At 33.6% G+C, this 17,500-nt stretch overlaps 1 protein-coding gene across 1 annotated transcript in view; it reads right to left on the reverse strand.

Moving 5' to 3' along the window:
- Positions 1–8,276: 8,276 nt before the first annotated feature.
- Positions 8,277–17,500, reverse strand: part of LOC137617548 (uncharacterized) — a 58,697-nt gene continuing 49,473 nt past the window's right edge. The window contains exon 7 of the mRNA XM_068347561.1: positions 8,277–8,471. Coding sequence (XP_068203662.1) covers positions 8,277–8,471 — 195 coding nt within the window. The remainder of the gene's footprint in view (positions 8,472–17,500) is intronic.

Below are 17,500 nucleotides of genomic sequence, written 5' to 3' on the forward strand. Positions count from 1 at the left end.
CTTCATAAGTTCAAACTCGCAGCAAATATTTTAATGTTGAAGACGCTTGCACAAGTACTTTTATAGTTTATAGATTTTATATGTTGTAATGTTGTTAATGTTTTTAAAGTATTTTATTCTAATTTTCATTACTTGATATATTATTTATTTATTTTCTTATTTCCTTTCCTTACTGGGCTATTTTCCCCTGATCGAACCCTTGAGCTTATAGCAACTTGCTTTTTCAACTAGGGTTTTAGCTTAACGTGTGTGTGTCTGTATGGATGTGTGTGTGCACGTGTGTGTATGTGTGTGGATGATAGCTGAACAGAAACCCAAAAGCCATAAACCCGACCGCCAAAAGCCTGGAGCTGGAAGCCTTAGTCTCCAGGTAAACAACATACCAAAGATCAGGACAGCCATATTCCCTAGAATTTGTGTTTTTCATAACCACCGTGGTCCAGCTGGCAAAGAGATTTTATCAAAGTAAGTGTCATTGCCTTCATCCTATCCATGTCTAATATCCATGTATCTCTATATCCTAATGCAAATCTTTGATGAGAGTGGCATTGTTAGAGATAACTATCCCCTTTTTAATGCCTTCGTTAGAGAGAGAGAGAGAGAGAGAGAGAGAGAGAGAGAGAGAGAGAGAGAGAGAGAGAGAGAGATTATTATTATTATTATTATTATTATTATTATTAATATTATTATTATTATTATTATTATTATTATTATTATTATTATTATTATATATATATATATATATGTGTATATATGTATATATATATATATATATATGTATATATATATATATATATATATATATATATATATATATATATATATATATATATATATTTATATAATACAGTACGCTATCATAAACATATCTCCTGTTAGTTCCAAGGGCTGCGTATATCATATCCAGTGTATTTAATGTAAAAAAAAAACTTTACAATCAAACAGGCAAAATTCTCGAAAAGAGAATTGAACAACATAAGAAAAGTGTCAGATAATCTCAAGATAACAATGCAATGTAGTTTCATGATAGAAATAAAAATCACACCGTAAGACATGGAATGTATAAATGTTTTGCATTTATAGGCCAAAAAAAAAACGCAAGTTTTATAAAATATTTTAGGTACTTATTATAAAACTGACTGAATTTGCACCTGGTGATGTACCTCAATTAATAACTGCTTCAGGGAAAATAGTTTTTGCACCTTAGTTACCATTCCCATATAGATGAAATTATTGAATAGAAATATACATTTATGTTTTTTTTTTTTTTTTTTTGGTTATATTCCTTCATGTATGCATTCATATGTAAAACGTGTATAAGTATGAGTGCATTTTTATGTTCATGTTGATAGGATTATATGCGCAAGAATGAGTATATGCATGTCAATCATTTGTTCAGACATGCATATGGGTGTGTATGCATTCATTTATATGTATTTTTGTGCCATTCAAAAAGGATGTATGATGCGGGATAAAAGCTATTTTGGAGTTGACGGAAGATATTATAAACTATTGCATAGTACTATGATAAAGGGAATTATCCCATCAATTTTATTGACAAATATATCTTTAGCAAAAACCTATAAGGCTATATTCATAGCTTTCATGTAATTTATATTCGGTTTCATGTAATATTTTGTTTAGAATGGAGCATTGCAAGTGCTTGAAATTTGTTGATAATGACATTTTTTTAAGGAAAACTTCAAAACGAGAGTAAAGTATATTTTTTAAGCAAAAAATACTATTTCACATTCAACTGAAAGAGAAACAATTTGTAATTTCCAAAATGTCTGACTTATATATATATATATATATATATATATATATATATATATATATATATATATATGTATATATATATATATATATATATATATATATATATATATATATATATACACACACACATATATATATATATATATATATATATATATATATATATATATATATATATATATATATATATATATATATATATATATATATATATATATATATATATATATATATATATATATATATATATATATATATATATACACACACACATATATATATATATATATATATATATATATATATATATATATATATATATATATATATGTGTATGTATATATATATATATATATATATATATATATATATATATATATATATATATATATTTATATATATATATATATATATATATATATATATATATATATATATATATATATATATATATATATATATGTATATATATATATATATATATATATATATATATATATATATATATATATATATATATATATATATACTGTATATGAGATTTAATGATATTCCTGGTAAAGGATAGGTCTACCGGACGCTGGTGACGAAGACTTGTAGGCCTATAACTTCATGGATCCTGTCTTCAGAAACTATTTTTTAAAGCTTTATTGTCTGAATGCGTAGGAAAAGTCTTCTAGGGGGAGTTAAGCGTCTATTTGATTAAAATGGCATATGGACAACTTAAAGATATAAAAAGGTCCAGATAAGAAATAAAGGTAGAGAGGAAATAAGATAAAGTTTACGCCTGTTTATGAAGCCAGGTCTTGAAAATACTCTTAAATCTGTATAATTCAAGGGTATGTTTGTTCGTCTTGAATACGAAACTATTAGGCACTTTAATACACAAACACAGAGGAAAAACAGAATACAGAAGCAGGTCAATATTTCATCTCTCACTCAACTTATAAATCGATGGTGAACCTATATATATATATACATATATATATATATATATATATATATATATATATATATATATATATATATATATATATATATATATATATATATATATATATATATATATATATATGTATATACAAATATATTTATTTATATACCTACACGTACAAATATATATATATATATATATATATATATATATATATATATATATATATATATATATATATGGATATCATAGACTCCTTTAAGGAAGGACTGGAACGTCCCCTGCTCGGGGTTTTTAACTTGAGTCTGAAAGATTAACTTGAGTCTGGACTAAAATGACTTCTAGAAGGGCTAGAAACACGTTCTCTGGATCAAAATGGGTGTAACATTTTAAACACCACCTGGGGTCATCTTCAAGGTCTAAAGGTCATTTATCAAGGTCAAATTTGTGAATTTTGGTAATTTTTGCTCGTTTTTTTTATGTAACTCATAAATGGTGAGAGATAGCTGATTATAATATGAGGCAAGTCTGCAAAGCTGTCCGAATTTAATATATATTGTCATATATCGTCCTTCAAGAAAGAACTGGAATGTCCCCTGATTGGGGTTTTTAACTTGAGTCTGAAGGATTAACTTGAGTCCTGGACTAAAATGACTTCTAAGAAGGGCTAGAAATACGTTCTCTGAGTCAAAATGGGGGTTTTTGAGGACGGTGAGTTCAATAGTGAAATTTTCAACACCACCTGGGGTCATCTTCATCATCTTAAAGGTCAAAAGGTCATATTTCAAGGTCAAAAAAATGAATTTTGGTAATTTTTACTCGTTTTCGTGTGTAACTCATAGATGGTGAGGGATGGCTGATTATAAGAGGCAAGTCTGTAGTTCTGTCCAAATTTAATATATATTGTCAAATACTGTATTACTCAAACATTCCAAACATACCCTAAAACAATGAAACACTAAAATATTTTAAAGAAATAAAGAACGGTATTTCTCATCACAACAAAACTCAAAGACATTAACATTTGATTAGATGAACATCGCTAGATGGAGCGCTTTTCTTGCCTCCTGAGGCATCTCACAGCCTTTTCTTTGTCACTTACATTGAGAACCTGAGCTTTCAATAGAATGTTGGCTAAAGTCGTACATGCTGCATTATTAGTAGCTAAAGGTTCATCTACAAAAGATAACAATTCGGCAAAATGAAAGCGGCAATGCATTTTAGTTATGGCATGCAAATTATAGGCATTATGTACAAAAAAGACAGTTGAAATAGTTGGCACACTCAGTCCACCTCTAATCAAATGATCTAAGAACTCAGATGACACCTCGTTACCATCCTCATCATCCATGATATCCTCCATACCAGTGCTATTACAATATTTATGAACAAGGTATCCAGCCAAATATACAACTTTATGCTTAAGGTTATCAGCAGACCTCAAGAGCTCTCGAGTGTCTTGAGGAGTGATCTCGTCAATGAGTTCACTTCGCTCATCTGGATTTATGGAAGAAGTACAATTCTTGTCGCAATCAAGCACGCAAGAACTAGATTCTGGCATAATGTCATGCTTTAGAAGTGTCTGCAAATTTGTCACTTTTGCTGCAGCCATAATGTCAATTACATCAATGTAGAAGTTTCCGCCACTTCTTTGCTTGGCTTGACCGAAAAACTTTTCCAAGGCTTCATCCGTGAATATAGCAGGATGAACATAGTCAAAGTCTTTCTCTGCCACAAGCAATTTGGCAGCAGCCACATTATTACGTGTAGACACAATGAATGCTTCAGCAGTTTGCTTAGTTAACTTCAGCTTACGACCACTACCTCCTTGCCATGTGCAGGTCGATATAATTTGGCAGGCGTCCTCCAACTTAGTGAAAGATGTACAGTCTGCTGTCCAAGGCTGTCTGGATTCGTCACGTAGATGTCTAGCTGAGAAACGGTCTTTCACATTCATCATCTTGAACCACTCACTCATTGTCTGGGTGAGAATGATGATGCCTTCGCTGATGCCCAATGAATCCTTGAAGGTCTTTAAGGCAGCGACAGTCTTGTCATTGAACACCTGACATACTAAGGGTACGCTCTGGCGTTGAAGGGGTTTGGGGAAAACAGCGGTGTGCGTCAGCTTGGTTAAGCGAATAGGAGTAGCTCGGTCGATCTCATAAAGCTTCCTAATATCACTCCAGTAAGCTTTTTACTCATTGCCATGTACAAGAAATGAGAGTGTCTGGCCATCAACAGTAATCCAGTTGTTACGAACATTTTTGAAGATGTGCACGTAGTCGTACACTAAGAACATAGATTACTCTTGAATGGATAGCAATTGACAACTTCCAGGTCCTCCTAGTTTCAAATAAACACTGCGATTGGTATTACAATTGTCACATATCAAAGAAATCACAGTACCCCAGCACCAACTACAGCTGAGGCAGCTTCTGTAAGAAGTTCACTCAGCTTATTAGCAGCTAGCTTTTTGCAGGGTAAAACGCGTAGAATATAGCGTGGACCACCAAAATGGCAGGCAACTTCAACAACCATAGCATGTGAAGCAAGCATTTCATGGTCACTACCCGCTGCAACGTTTTGAGCATATCCTAGAACATGTCCTCCAGAAAATCGCAATGTCTCAATCAGCTTTACTTCATCACACATTAGATTCACCAAACGCTGCTGCGGCTTAAGCTGGTCGAATAACGTTTTGAGGTTGGAGTCCTGCAGACTACTAGAAAGCACCTCTTTTATCTTTTTTGTTGATGGTAGAATGATTAAGCCAGATCGACGAATCATTTTGTATGCACTGGGTGATATGTTGTGAAGCTGCATTGCGAATATCAGAGTGTCGGTATGAAATCGACGACCATCAGGAGGTTTGAACACAAGCCGCAGCTGTGACAGAATGAAGGTTAAATGAGGAAGCTCGTGTGCCTCAGTCATTTTGCAGAGCTGGCTTATTATGTACTGAAGACTTTCCTGGCATGTGTACTCATAGGTGTTAACCTGTTCAGTTATGGATCTAATCTGGGACCATTTTGAGAGCAAGCTGTTCTTTTTCAAAGGAAAAAGTCGTTTAGGCACCTCAATGCCATCTTTCTCAACTCTATTCACGAATAGGAATCCAAAAGGTGAGTTGACTTGTTGTAGATGAAAGAACTGCTTGACAGTTTGTCCACTAGCGTCAGTTCTTGATAGGTAGAGATCTTTCTGGTCTTTTATGACGTTAAAACCAGGAAAATAGGAGCTAATTTTGGCACGAAATTGGTCGAAATCTCGGATTTTGTCTGCAGCCTCAGCAGCTGCATGCACCTTTTTAGCTCTTGATTGTGATGTAGAAGATGATGTTGGGCGTGGGGCTGAGGTAACCTGCTTCAAAGCTGATTTTGGTATTCCAGGAAATATTGAAGGAGGTTGTTTGGGTCGCTTGCCACCCTTAACTGACACCCATTCACAATTGAAATATGTCTCACAAATATATATCTCCATCAAGCGTCTCAAGGTTTCTTTCTCATTTGGCATTGCCAATGTCCATCTCTCCCTCTCCTCAGGATCTTTTGGGAAGGATATGACTTTTACATAAGGTGTCCCATCATAGTTCCCTTTACAACCAAAGCAGCTACAGTGACGTGGCATATTATGAGATCACCCGCTGGACCGTACAGAAACAAAACACATTAGTCAGTGATATTTGAACAGAAAATTGGATTTGCAGAGAAAACGAGATAAAAACAGGAAAAGTTGTGGGAGCAAAATGATCTTAAAATTTGAAAATACATAACATATGTCAATTTAAAAAAAAATCAGGCATGAAGTTTCTCAGACTCAAGTTAAAAACCCCGAGGTCCTGACATTCCAGTCCTTCCTTAAAGGAGTCTATGATATATATATATATATATATATATATATATATATATATATATATATATATATATATATATATATATATATATATATATATATATATATATATATATATATATATATATATATATATATATATATATATATATATATACACTTAGAATTGACATCAACCTATATTCACTATCGTAGCTAATTGGTATGTTTGCGAACTTGCACTCAGTTAATGATAAATTTCGCACATTTAGACGTGTTTTTCATATTCAAATAAGCAATATAATTTTCATACATTAATGTCAGGTTTCTCTTAATGAGCTCGGGAGCAGAGACTCAGTCGAATTCACGCAAAGACTAGAGCTTTCAAGAGCTGACATTTACCCATCTTCACCATCATAGCTAATTGGTATGGTTGTGACTTAGCATTCGATTAATGGTAAATTTTGCACATTTAGACGTGTTTTTCATATCCAAATAAGCCATATATTTTCCTGATATTTCGATAACGTAGATTAGGTTACCGATCTTCTCCGAAATCCGGAATGGTCCTTGGATATTGTTGGCAAGGGGGAATCTCCTTATCAGTAAGTAAACCAAAACCTGTTGTCCTAACATAAACTGTCTGTTCTTACTTTTCATATCAAACCTTTTCTTCATTTTTCCTTGTCTCGTTTTCAGGTTTTCGAGGGAAAATTTTCTTTTCTCGCCGATCCTTTTCCCGAAATTCTTGAAATATTCTCCAGCCGTTTCATTTCGATCTTAGATAATTTTCTCCCAACATTTTAATCGATCCTTTTACTTCTTGTCCGAACACCATTTTATTTGGGCTACATCCCGAGTTTTCTTGATAAGCAGTGCATACCACAAATAACATTTGTTTCCTATTTCATGTCAGTATTTTGTTAACATTCTCTTTAGGGTTTGATGAAGTCTGTCTAAGGCATCTTAGGTCTCCTGGTTATAGGCAGTTGACAGTCACTGTTTCACATCCAATAGTTTCATCACTGCATGAAACAGTTTTAACGTGATTTCCGGAATACCAAACTTGGTAAAAATATCTAGTAACTTCTCGACGATTACTCTGGCACTTATGTTCCGGATGGGTATGGCTTCTGGGTATCCTGTCACTGGACATATTAGAGGTTCAAATATATTCGTGGCCGTTCTTTGTTCTCAGTAATGCTCCCACAATGTCTATTATCACCTTGCTGAGGGGTTCTCTTCGTACTTCAATCCGGTGCAAGGGAGATTTCTTGATGTACTTGTTAGGGTTTCCAGCCATCTGGCAAATATGACATGCACTGCAAAACTGGCTCACATTCTTATGCATTCTAGGACAGAAAAAGTATTTCATAATCTTCTCCTTTGTCTTTCTTATTCCCATGTGTCCCATCTCATGCGCTACGGCGATCACCTATCTTCTCAATGGTGGGGGAATCAATACCTGATGGTAAGTGCCCCATTCGGCATTCACAGGGGTATCAACTGGTATAATCTTCCTCATAAGCAATCCGTCATTAAGGTAATAATAGGCGGAAGTCTCCAGCAACTCTGTCTCATCCACCACATGGTAAATTGATTCAGTTAACATTGCATCCTTCCGTTGCAATCCTATCTATCTTTCCTGACTAACTTGTCCTACTTCTAACGCTGAGTTTTTTTATTTCTTCCAAGTCCGTTACTTCCTTGTCTTTTGTTCATTCAGTTGTCATTCCTCTTCTCTCGGGGTCTCTTGTGAGCTCTCCTCCTGCATACTATCATGGGATACCTCTTCTTCCGTAAACAAATCTTCCAAGTTTTTCGTTCGCTCTGTTTCTCTGTATTCTGCAGCCACTTTCCTTGTCATACTCCTAGTCGTCACACAACTAGGCGACAGATACAGGTAGTCCTTCTCTAGTTCAGTCTTAGGAATATATGTCAGTGGTTTTTTAGTTACAATGGGACAAGGAACAAACGGCACTCCACTCACCTTATTTCCCAGTAGAACTTCTACTACTTCGATGGCCAATGAATCCTTTACTGCAATATCAAAATGATATGTCACCAACTTGCAAGATAGTTTCAAATGGCAAATACGAGTAACTTCCTCACCTCTACTCCCTTCAAAATAAAAGTCTCCTATTTGTGACTATTCCACATTCGAGTGTACACTTCATTTCACCACACTATGATTACAACCCATGTCGCACAATATCTTGACCAGGAATTGCTCACTCACATCCAGAACGGCTAACATACCTTAATAAATATACGGTTTAAAGGCATTAACGCTGTTTGGGATTGTACTATTCGTCATGTAAACGTTAGCTGGTTATTTTCCTCATCAACCTTTTCTGTTCGAATCTTCATCTTTGTATTCTGTTGAGTTAAATTATCCTTAAACAATTGGGCGACTGCTTTTGGTTGGTTTGACCAAAGTTTTTACTGATATGGCCTTTTTTGCCACACTTATACAGACGATATTGATCTTCTGTACGTCTTTCACAACACCTGAAAGATGACGATTCGACAATTGTTGTTGTGGTACTATTGTATTCTGCTTTGGAACAGCACCAGTGGTACTTCTGCTTTAACTATTAAACTTGCTCCCATAATTATTAATGCACTGTTTTCCATGGTTCGGTGAATACTTGACACTTGGTCGGAACAACGCTTGAAACTTCATACCCAAGGAGGGTTTACGACTGATAATGTTATAATCTTCACTCAGGGAATTGACTCTATCAAGTTTCTTCACCTCTCTCTCTCGAGCACGTTCGAATATACTCAGGAATTCCTATTAGATATTGCTCCAGCACTAACAATTCTTCTAAATAAGCCCTCTCTCTCTCTCTTTGGCAGCCTTCATGCATCTCTTAAAACATTGTCGTACCTTATAAGCATAATCCAGGAAAGTAATTTACTTGTCCTTTCATGAATTTCGGAATCTTTCATTATTGTATTCAGGGGTAATCTGATACACTTGCAGCACAATCCTCTTAACTTTTTGATGCACCTTCCTTTGGTCCTGAGATAAGGCCAGATATGCACTGCGTCCTTTTGCAATTAGGACACTCTGCAATAACACAGACTATTTATTTTCTGGCCATTCCATCGTTGACGCAGCTGTCGGGAACTTCTTTTGTGAATTACGGGATCAATCTCTGTGCATTCACCACATCAAACATGGGATCATGCATTACAGAAGTCACACCTGTCTTAAGTGACGATCTTGCATGAGCATTCAACAGTTACACTTCCCTTGCATATCCTACAATTTCTCTTGCTTCCTCTCTCTTACTCTCTTTCTCTCTGTCTTGTAATTTCTTTTCCCTCTTTTCTCTCCCTTTTTTCCCCTTTCCTGTCATGTTTTGCAGTTAATCTGGCCTCTTCTTCTTGTTCTGCCATCATCTTCAACTTAATCAAATTCTCTTCCGTTGCAATTCGTCTAATCTAAGCCTCTACATTCGTCTTTGCTTCCGTTCCTTCCGTATGTGATCATCTGACTCTTGCTTCTCTACAAATTTTGCTTCAGCTTTCTCATAAAGGTTGTGAGCTGCTGCAATATCTTCTTTTGGCAACTTTCCTGAGTTTATTAATACTTCTAAGGGTAGACATTTGATTTGAGCTTTGATCATTCCACCAGCTGCATGACCACCTCATGCCATTAAAATAGCGAACCACTGAGCTTTAGTTACATTAGCTTCCGACAATTCCCAAACAATTGGGTTTTCCAAAAACTCATCTCAGGTACATTCAACTACGCTATTTTGTACTTCAAAAAAATATTATACATCTCGAAAAAATATATCCTAACTGTACACAAAATCCTATCAACTCTAAACTAGTCATTCCTTTAATCAGAACAGCCCTCTGTTATCACCAATATTCAAAAGACTCGCTCAATCCATGCGGCACGAAATAAAATTTATATTACAATTAGCGAATTACATAAATATCCGAGCTCCAAAACTCATCTGCTTTATATTACATAATTTAAAAAACAAGAGAAAACCTCAAAGCTCTGAGAATGATACACAACTCCCAGACAATAATATATATGAACACTGAATTTGTAAAGGTCTCTTTACATTACACTCAAAACAAAAACTGGGTGATTACTTTACTCTTAACGGAACTATTCTTAAATCAACCTCATACTGTACTTCTGTTCTTAGTCAGTGGACAGGAGCAAAGCACTGGGCTAAGTATTGGTGATCAAAATGATACACACTTTACAAAAACGTATTTAAAAAAAAAATAATCAATAAAAAAAAATACAGCACCCAAAATATATTACTCAAAATATTAGATTTGAACTAGACCTTAAACTAGAAAAAAACATTATACTTCAAAGAAATTATGCAATCACTTGTTTCACTAGAAATTTACTAATGAAAATATACAATTTTGGCAATTAATTAAAAAAGGTGACCCTTTAACACTCTAGAAAATAAATCAAATTTACACTCACATATACTTAACTGTTACTCCTATGTCCTTGGGCTCACTCAAGGGTAACGAATCGTTATGCCAAAATAAATACACTTCAATGTTTAATCTAATCTCACAGGGCCAGTCACAAAAACAATTACTTTTTACAATAATCCAGTTTTAGTATATACATGACCCTTTTTACATCTTAAACCATATAAATTTCAATGTTTGAACAAACAAAACTTGCATTAGAGAGAAAACACAATGCACGTTTGGACAAGAGACATTATGCACACAGTGGCTGGATAGAGGGGGCAGAAGCGCAAATCTTGCGGGATATTAGGCTAAATCTCTCCGTCTCCTATATATTGCTAGGTTTTGCTTTCTGGAAGTAGGGTACTATCATCACATGCGAGACAACTCTCTCAGCTAACTCCTCTCACCTCCTCATGTAACCTTTAAAAAAATAATAATAATAATTTTAGTCTAAAATATTTCTGTAACTTCCAACCACATGGAAATATGATGCAATCCCTATTGTGTGTCATAGAGCATACCTTTTAACAAAGCTACATAAGACTTCGTAACAAAACTACGTGAAATAAAAATATAACTTCTCCAAATGACTTAAACTAACATACACGGACCTGAATGAAAATGCAAATAAATTAATGACGAAAGTCTTATAATTTACATACATTACTTAATTCTTCATGATTGGAACTCAACTTACGACCTGGGTATACATCTCTTAAATACACAAATAAAATATTCTACTCTCATGTTAGACCAGCTCTGTAAATATATATATATATATATATATATATATATATATATATATATATATATATATATATATATATATATATATATATATATATATATATATATATATATATATATATATATATATATATATATATATATATATATATATATATATATATATTTATATATATATATATATATATATATATATATATATATATATATATATATATATATATATATATATATATATATATATATATATAAAATATATACATACAGGTATATATATATATATATATATATATATATATATATATATATATATATATATATATATATATATATATATATATATATATATATATAAATATATATATATATATATATATATATATATATATATATATATATATATATATATATATATATATATATGTAATAATTAGAATAGTTAATATTACATGCTTAAAACACATGACGTAATATTACATGTTGGATGAAGGAGCTAGCCGTGGGACTTGTTGTAGTCATTCAAATCATAAACAGGACGTACAATGCAAACCTCGACAATGTGACATTCTTCTTAAACGTCAACACATTGTGTCAGCTTGTGAAAGTTTGTGACGTCACCGGATGCAGGTGTCTTCCGAGTTTGTGACGAATCTAATATAAACTAAGCATACGATATCTGTGATATCGATAAGTTAGTCAGTTCATATCTATACTTCACCAGAATTGGTCATCTGACCAACCCAGCTTCTTCCAGTGATGGAGATGTTTAACTCTGTTGTTTTTATAGAATCAATACTTTAAAGCTAATAAGATGTATTCTGTTATCCAGTTACACACATCTGAAACAACACATACTCAATGTGTGCTTATAACAGTAGCACACCAATAAATGGTGGCAGCGGTGAAACTCTAAGAATTAGAGAAAGATCTTCAAGACTTCAAAATAAAAGCTTTAAAACCAGAGAAAGATCTTCAAGACTTCAAAATAAAAGCTGTAAAACCAGAGAAAGATCTTCAAGAACTCAACATTATCTACATGAATCTACAATTTTGACTAAGTATTATAGTCCAACGAAACAGTTAACATTAACAAATGTTAGAATACAACCTGAATCTTCAATCAACATCCTAGGAAACCCAAGGACTGGCATTCAACAATTGCACAACATACCCAGGAAGCACTACATTCAACAAGAAACTCGAACGAGACATCGCTAACAAAACATCAAGAGAGAGAGAGAGGACGTGTCGACATCATGCAGACCCATATATAAGCTAAGTACAAATTTTTAATTCATTCCAGTTTGGGCAGTGAAGTGTAGTTATCACGAGTCGTTAGTCGATTATTACTGGGGTGAGTGAATTGCTAATCTTTGTTAAAGGAAACTCCGAATTTTCATTCAGAATTTTTCTTTCTTTGTGCTAATTCTTTTTTCTTTCAGAAATTCTCGGGAAATGTTATGGGATTAGTGACATTGTTTGGGGAATTTTATTATACATATGCGTTTACGCAGTGGGCGTCTGTACTCATATAGATATTTTGATAGAATTGCAAGGGGTCGAAGAGATAGGAAAAAAAATACAGCAGTCATGACTCCACCTGCGAGCCCTTCCCCTGGACCTAGTGGTGTAGGCCAGACTAATCCTCCTCCAATTGTGACGCTTGTAAATGCCAGGTCAGCAATCCTTCCTTTTCAGGGTCGAGTCAACGGGTTCTTGCCACAAAGTGTGGAGTCATGGATTTCATCCGTCGATGCCCATTTAGATGCCAAACAAATCGTAGACCCTTTTGTACAACTACAAGAAGCTAAAAGTTTTATAGATTTTTCTAAGGGGGATGCGAGTGCGTATTTAAGAGGTGTTTCATTTCAAGAAGCAGTTACTTGGGATGATTTCAAAGTTAGGCTACGCGCGATCTATGGGGGTGAGGAAGCCTTGGATGTAGTATTAACGTTACGAAATACACTTAATCAAGCCACTATGAATCGGCTTAATGTTATTGAGAGAGCAGCTCTCATAGCTGATAGGCTTAACGAATATCAGGACATTTTAGGTCATTCCACTTGGGTTACTAACGATAACATCTCCGTGAAAGATTTTTTACGATTAATGTATTTAACTTGCATGACACTTATGTTGCCTGAAGCTTTAGTGCGGTGTTTTGATAAGAAGTTAACGCCTGCAAGTACGGAATTGGATGTCTATAAACAGATAAAGAAACACATGTCCAAGTGTCCAGATCTCGATCCCGTGTTAACTCAAGTTTTTGCAAAGAATGAAACAAAGCCACAAACAGTGAACGTAGTTAGCAGTCCAGTAGCGGGAATGACGTGTTATAACTGCAAACGTCAAGGTCACTTAAGCGCAGACTGCAGAACGAAATTTTGCTCAATTCACAACACTGCAACGCATTCATATAGTCAATGTTACTTGCGTAAGACACAACAATATCCCAGAAATACACAGTCAATTCCACAGTCAGTTCCATATGGAAATAAAAAGAAAAATCCTCATTTTAACAATAAGAAGAAACAACCAAATGTCAACGCAGTTCAGAGTCCAAAACAAACAAACACTTCTTCAAATATCGCTGAGCCTGGGTCGTCAAACCAAACCTCGCAAGGTCAGACTAATTTTCAGAATGTGCAGAGCAAAGCAAATACCACATAGTTAACTCTAGAGGGGAAGAGAGTGATGTTGGGTCAAGGTCATTCATGTCAACATCAATAGTATTGAATAATCAATTTAATGTTTTATCAGATAAATGTAAGACAATAGATTTTCCTATGAAACACACGGCCGAATTAAGTAAAACAGTGCATGCTCCCGTAGATTTGCAACGAATTCATACAATGATAAGCCAAAATGAGTTACGGCCAACCTTATATGCTGTGAATTTAGAACACAAATCCTTTACGTTATTTTTTGACTCTGGTAGTCCACGTAATATCATGGATTTGAAGACACATCATTTGTTGTTTTCGAACTTTCCGATTGAAAAATCAGGAATTAGACTTTCAGGTATAGGAAATAATGAATTAAATGTCATAGGCATAACTCATGTTCAGTTCAGAGTCGGTAATCGCACGTTTGCCGATACATTTGTTGTTGTAAAAAACATTAATATGTATCCAGCTGCAATTATAGAATACCCATCTATGGGAAATCAAAACATTATCTTAGCTTTTGCCAAGCACGGCGTGTATATCAAAGGGAAATTCTATAAGTCTTCTAATACCTTAAAATCAGTTTTGGATAAAAAGGAGACGACAAATGTAACCGTAACGTACGTTGAAGAACCAATAACTTGTCTCACTAATAAAGAAATAATATACGCGACCCAGCAGAATTCTCGTTCACCCGTAATATCATCTTGCACGCAATCTATCGAACCAAACATACCTTCGAATTTAATAGTGCAAATAAAGAAAACACTACCGGGATCTGAAATATTAATCCTTTCCGATACTTTGAAAACTAACGGATTGTCTGTCACACAAGCTATTTATAACAGTAGCACACCAATAAATGGCGGCAGCGGTGGGACATTTATCGCCGTGAACATCCTTGTTCGGCGTAGGTTACGGCACAGCATGCAGCTACAAAGGAACGATTCGCCTAGTCCCGACAATACTCCATACTTGATTCAATTCAAAGCCGTTTGAGTGGCCATCTCATTCGCTAAAGGAGTAAATTGTCGGGAAGTGTTTGTAAGAAAAGCTGTTAGTACGCTAGTAATATGTAATTGAGGAAATTTTCTACATTTGCATTGTTACAAATACATTTAAAACAACATTTAAAAAAAAAAGGAGATATAAATCATTTTTTCTCTCGGCATCTAATTAAAATATATAAGCCGGAATGTTAAAAAAGAAAAGAGAGAAAAAAAATATATAACAGAATCTATGGGCATCTAATAAAATATATCAGCCCTATATATATATATATATATATATATATATATATATATATATATATATATATATATATATATATATATATATATATATATATATATATATATATATATATATATATATATATATATATATATTATATGTACGAAACCGTGGTACGTGTACGTACCAGGAATTCGTATTTGTGCACTAAAAAATTGAGTATCATGTTTCTGACAAAGGTAACAATTATTCTTTAACAAGTTACCGAATCATATAAAAGTCGCTAGTTTTTTTTTTTTGGTACCATATAATCATTTGCTAGCAATGTACCACATATATGATCTTTATTTTATCATGCATTTTTTTTTTGCTTTGGTAACATCTTTTTTATATGCATTATTGTTATTATTTTTTAATGTGCCTATTTGGACATTCGTCCTCGGTTGATTATGGCTAAAGTTAAACAAAGAATAATACATATGTCCAGTCACACCTAGTAACCATGTTTTGGCTTGTTGGTAAATTTTTGTGGAAAAATTGAGATAGCTGGCCGAGCTTATGTAATAATTAGAATAGTTAATATTACATGTTTAAAACACATGACGTAATATGTCATGTTGGATGAAGGAGCTACCTGTGGGACTTGCTGTAGTCATTCAAATCATAAACAGGACGTACAATGCAAACCTCGACAATGTGACATTCTTCTTAAACGTCAACACATTGTCTCAGCGTGTGAAAATTTGTCACCGGATGCAGGTGTCTTCCGAGTTTGTGACGAATCTAATATAAACTAAGCATACAATATCTGTGATATCGATAAGTTAGTCAGTTCATATCTATACTTCACCAGAATTGGTCATCTGACCAACCCAGCTTCCTCCAGTGATGGAGATGTTTAACTCTGTTGTTTTTATAGAATAAATACTTTAAAGCTAATAAGATGTATTCTGTTATCCAGTTACACACATCTGAAACAACACATACTCAATGTGTGCTTATAACAGTAGCACACCAATATATATATATATATATATATATATATATATATATATATATATATATATATATATATATATATGTATATATATATATATATATATATATATATATATATATATATATATATATATATATATATATATATATATATATATATATATATATATATATATATATATATATATATATGGTATTCATACCCGGATGGAATACTAAAGTATCATCAAAAACTTGTATGATCTATTCTTTTTTTTTTGGGGGGGGGGGGGGGCAAACATCAGTGTTCCTTGCATGCTTCCTCTCGAGTTTCCTTTTACAACGAGTATATCTGCATGAAGGGGAAAACGTTGCAAGAGTAAAGATCCTCTTCTTTGCATTGGGTCATTAGCAATAATTCTGGGGAAATAAGAAGAACGTCTTTCTACTTCTAAGGTTTCCTTTCCATTGCTAACATCTTTATACCTTCATGTCCATAAATTCGAGACTTTATTTAAATAGATTTCGTATTATAAAGATACAAATGATTCTCTAGATGTGCTTCGTATGCAATTTGTTCAGTTTGGTGTGTGTTTAGCCGGGAATAAAAGAAAACTGGTCTGCTACCAGTCCCTTCTAAAGACAGCTGTGCTGTAATTAACCTTTACCGCTCTTACGGAGATCTCTACTCCGGTGAAAAGACAATACCGGTTACTCCAAGTGGTGGCTGCTCAATGAAACACACTGACTATGAGCCCTGCATGGTCTCTCTGAAAATGTCGTATTTTCAACAATGCAGTTCGATTCAACTAATTTTTATGGTATCATTGGGAAGGCAAATCCTTTTACTTTTTCA

This window comes from Palaemon carinicauda, chromosome 23 (assembly GCF_036898095.1).
Source record: "Palaemon carinicauda isolate YSFRI2023 chromosome 23, ASM3689809v2, whole genome shotgun sequence".
In the NCBI taxonomy this organism is placed as follows: domain Eukaryota; kingdom Metazoa; phylum Arthropoda; class Malacostraca; order Decapoda; family Palaemonidae; genus Palaemon; species Palaemon carinicauda.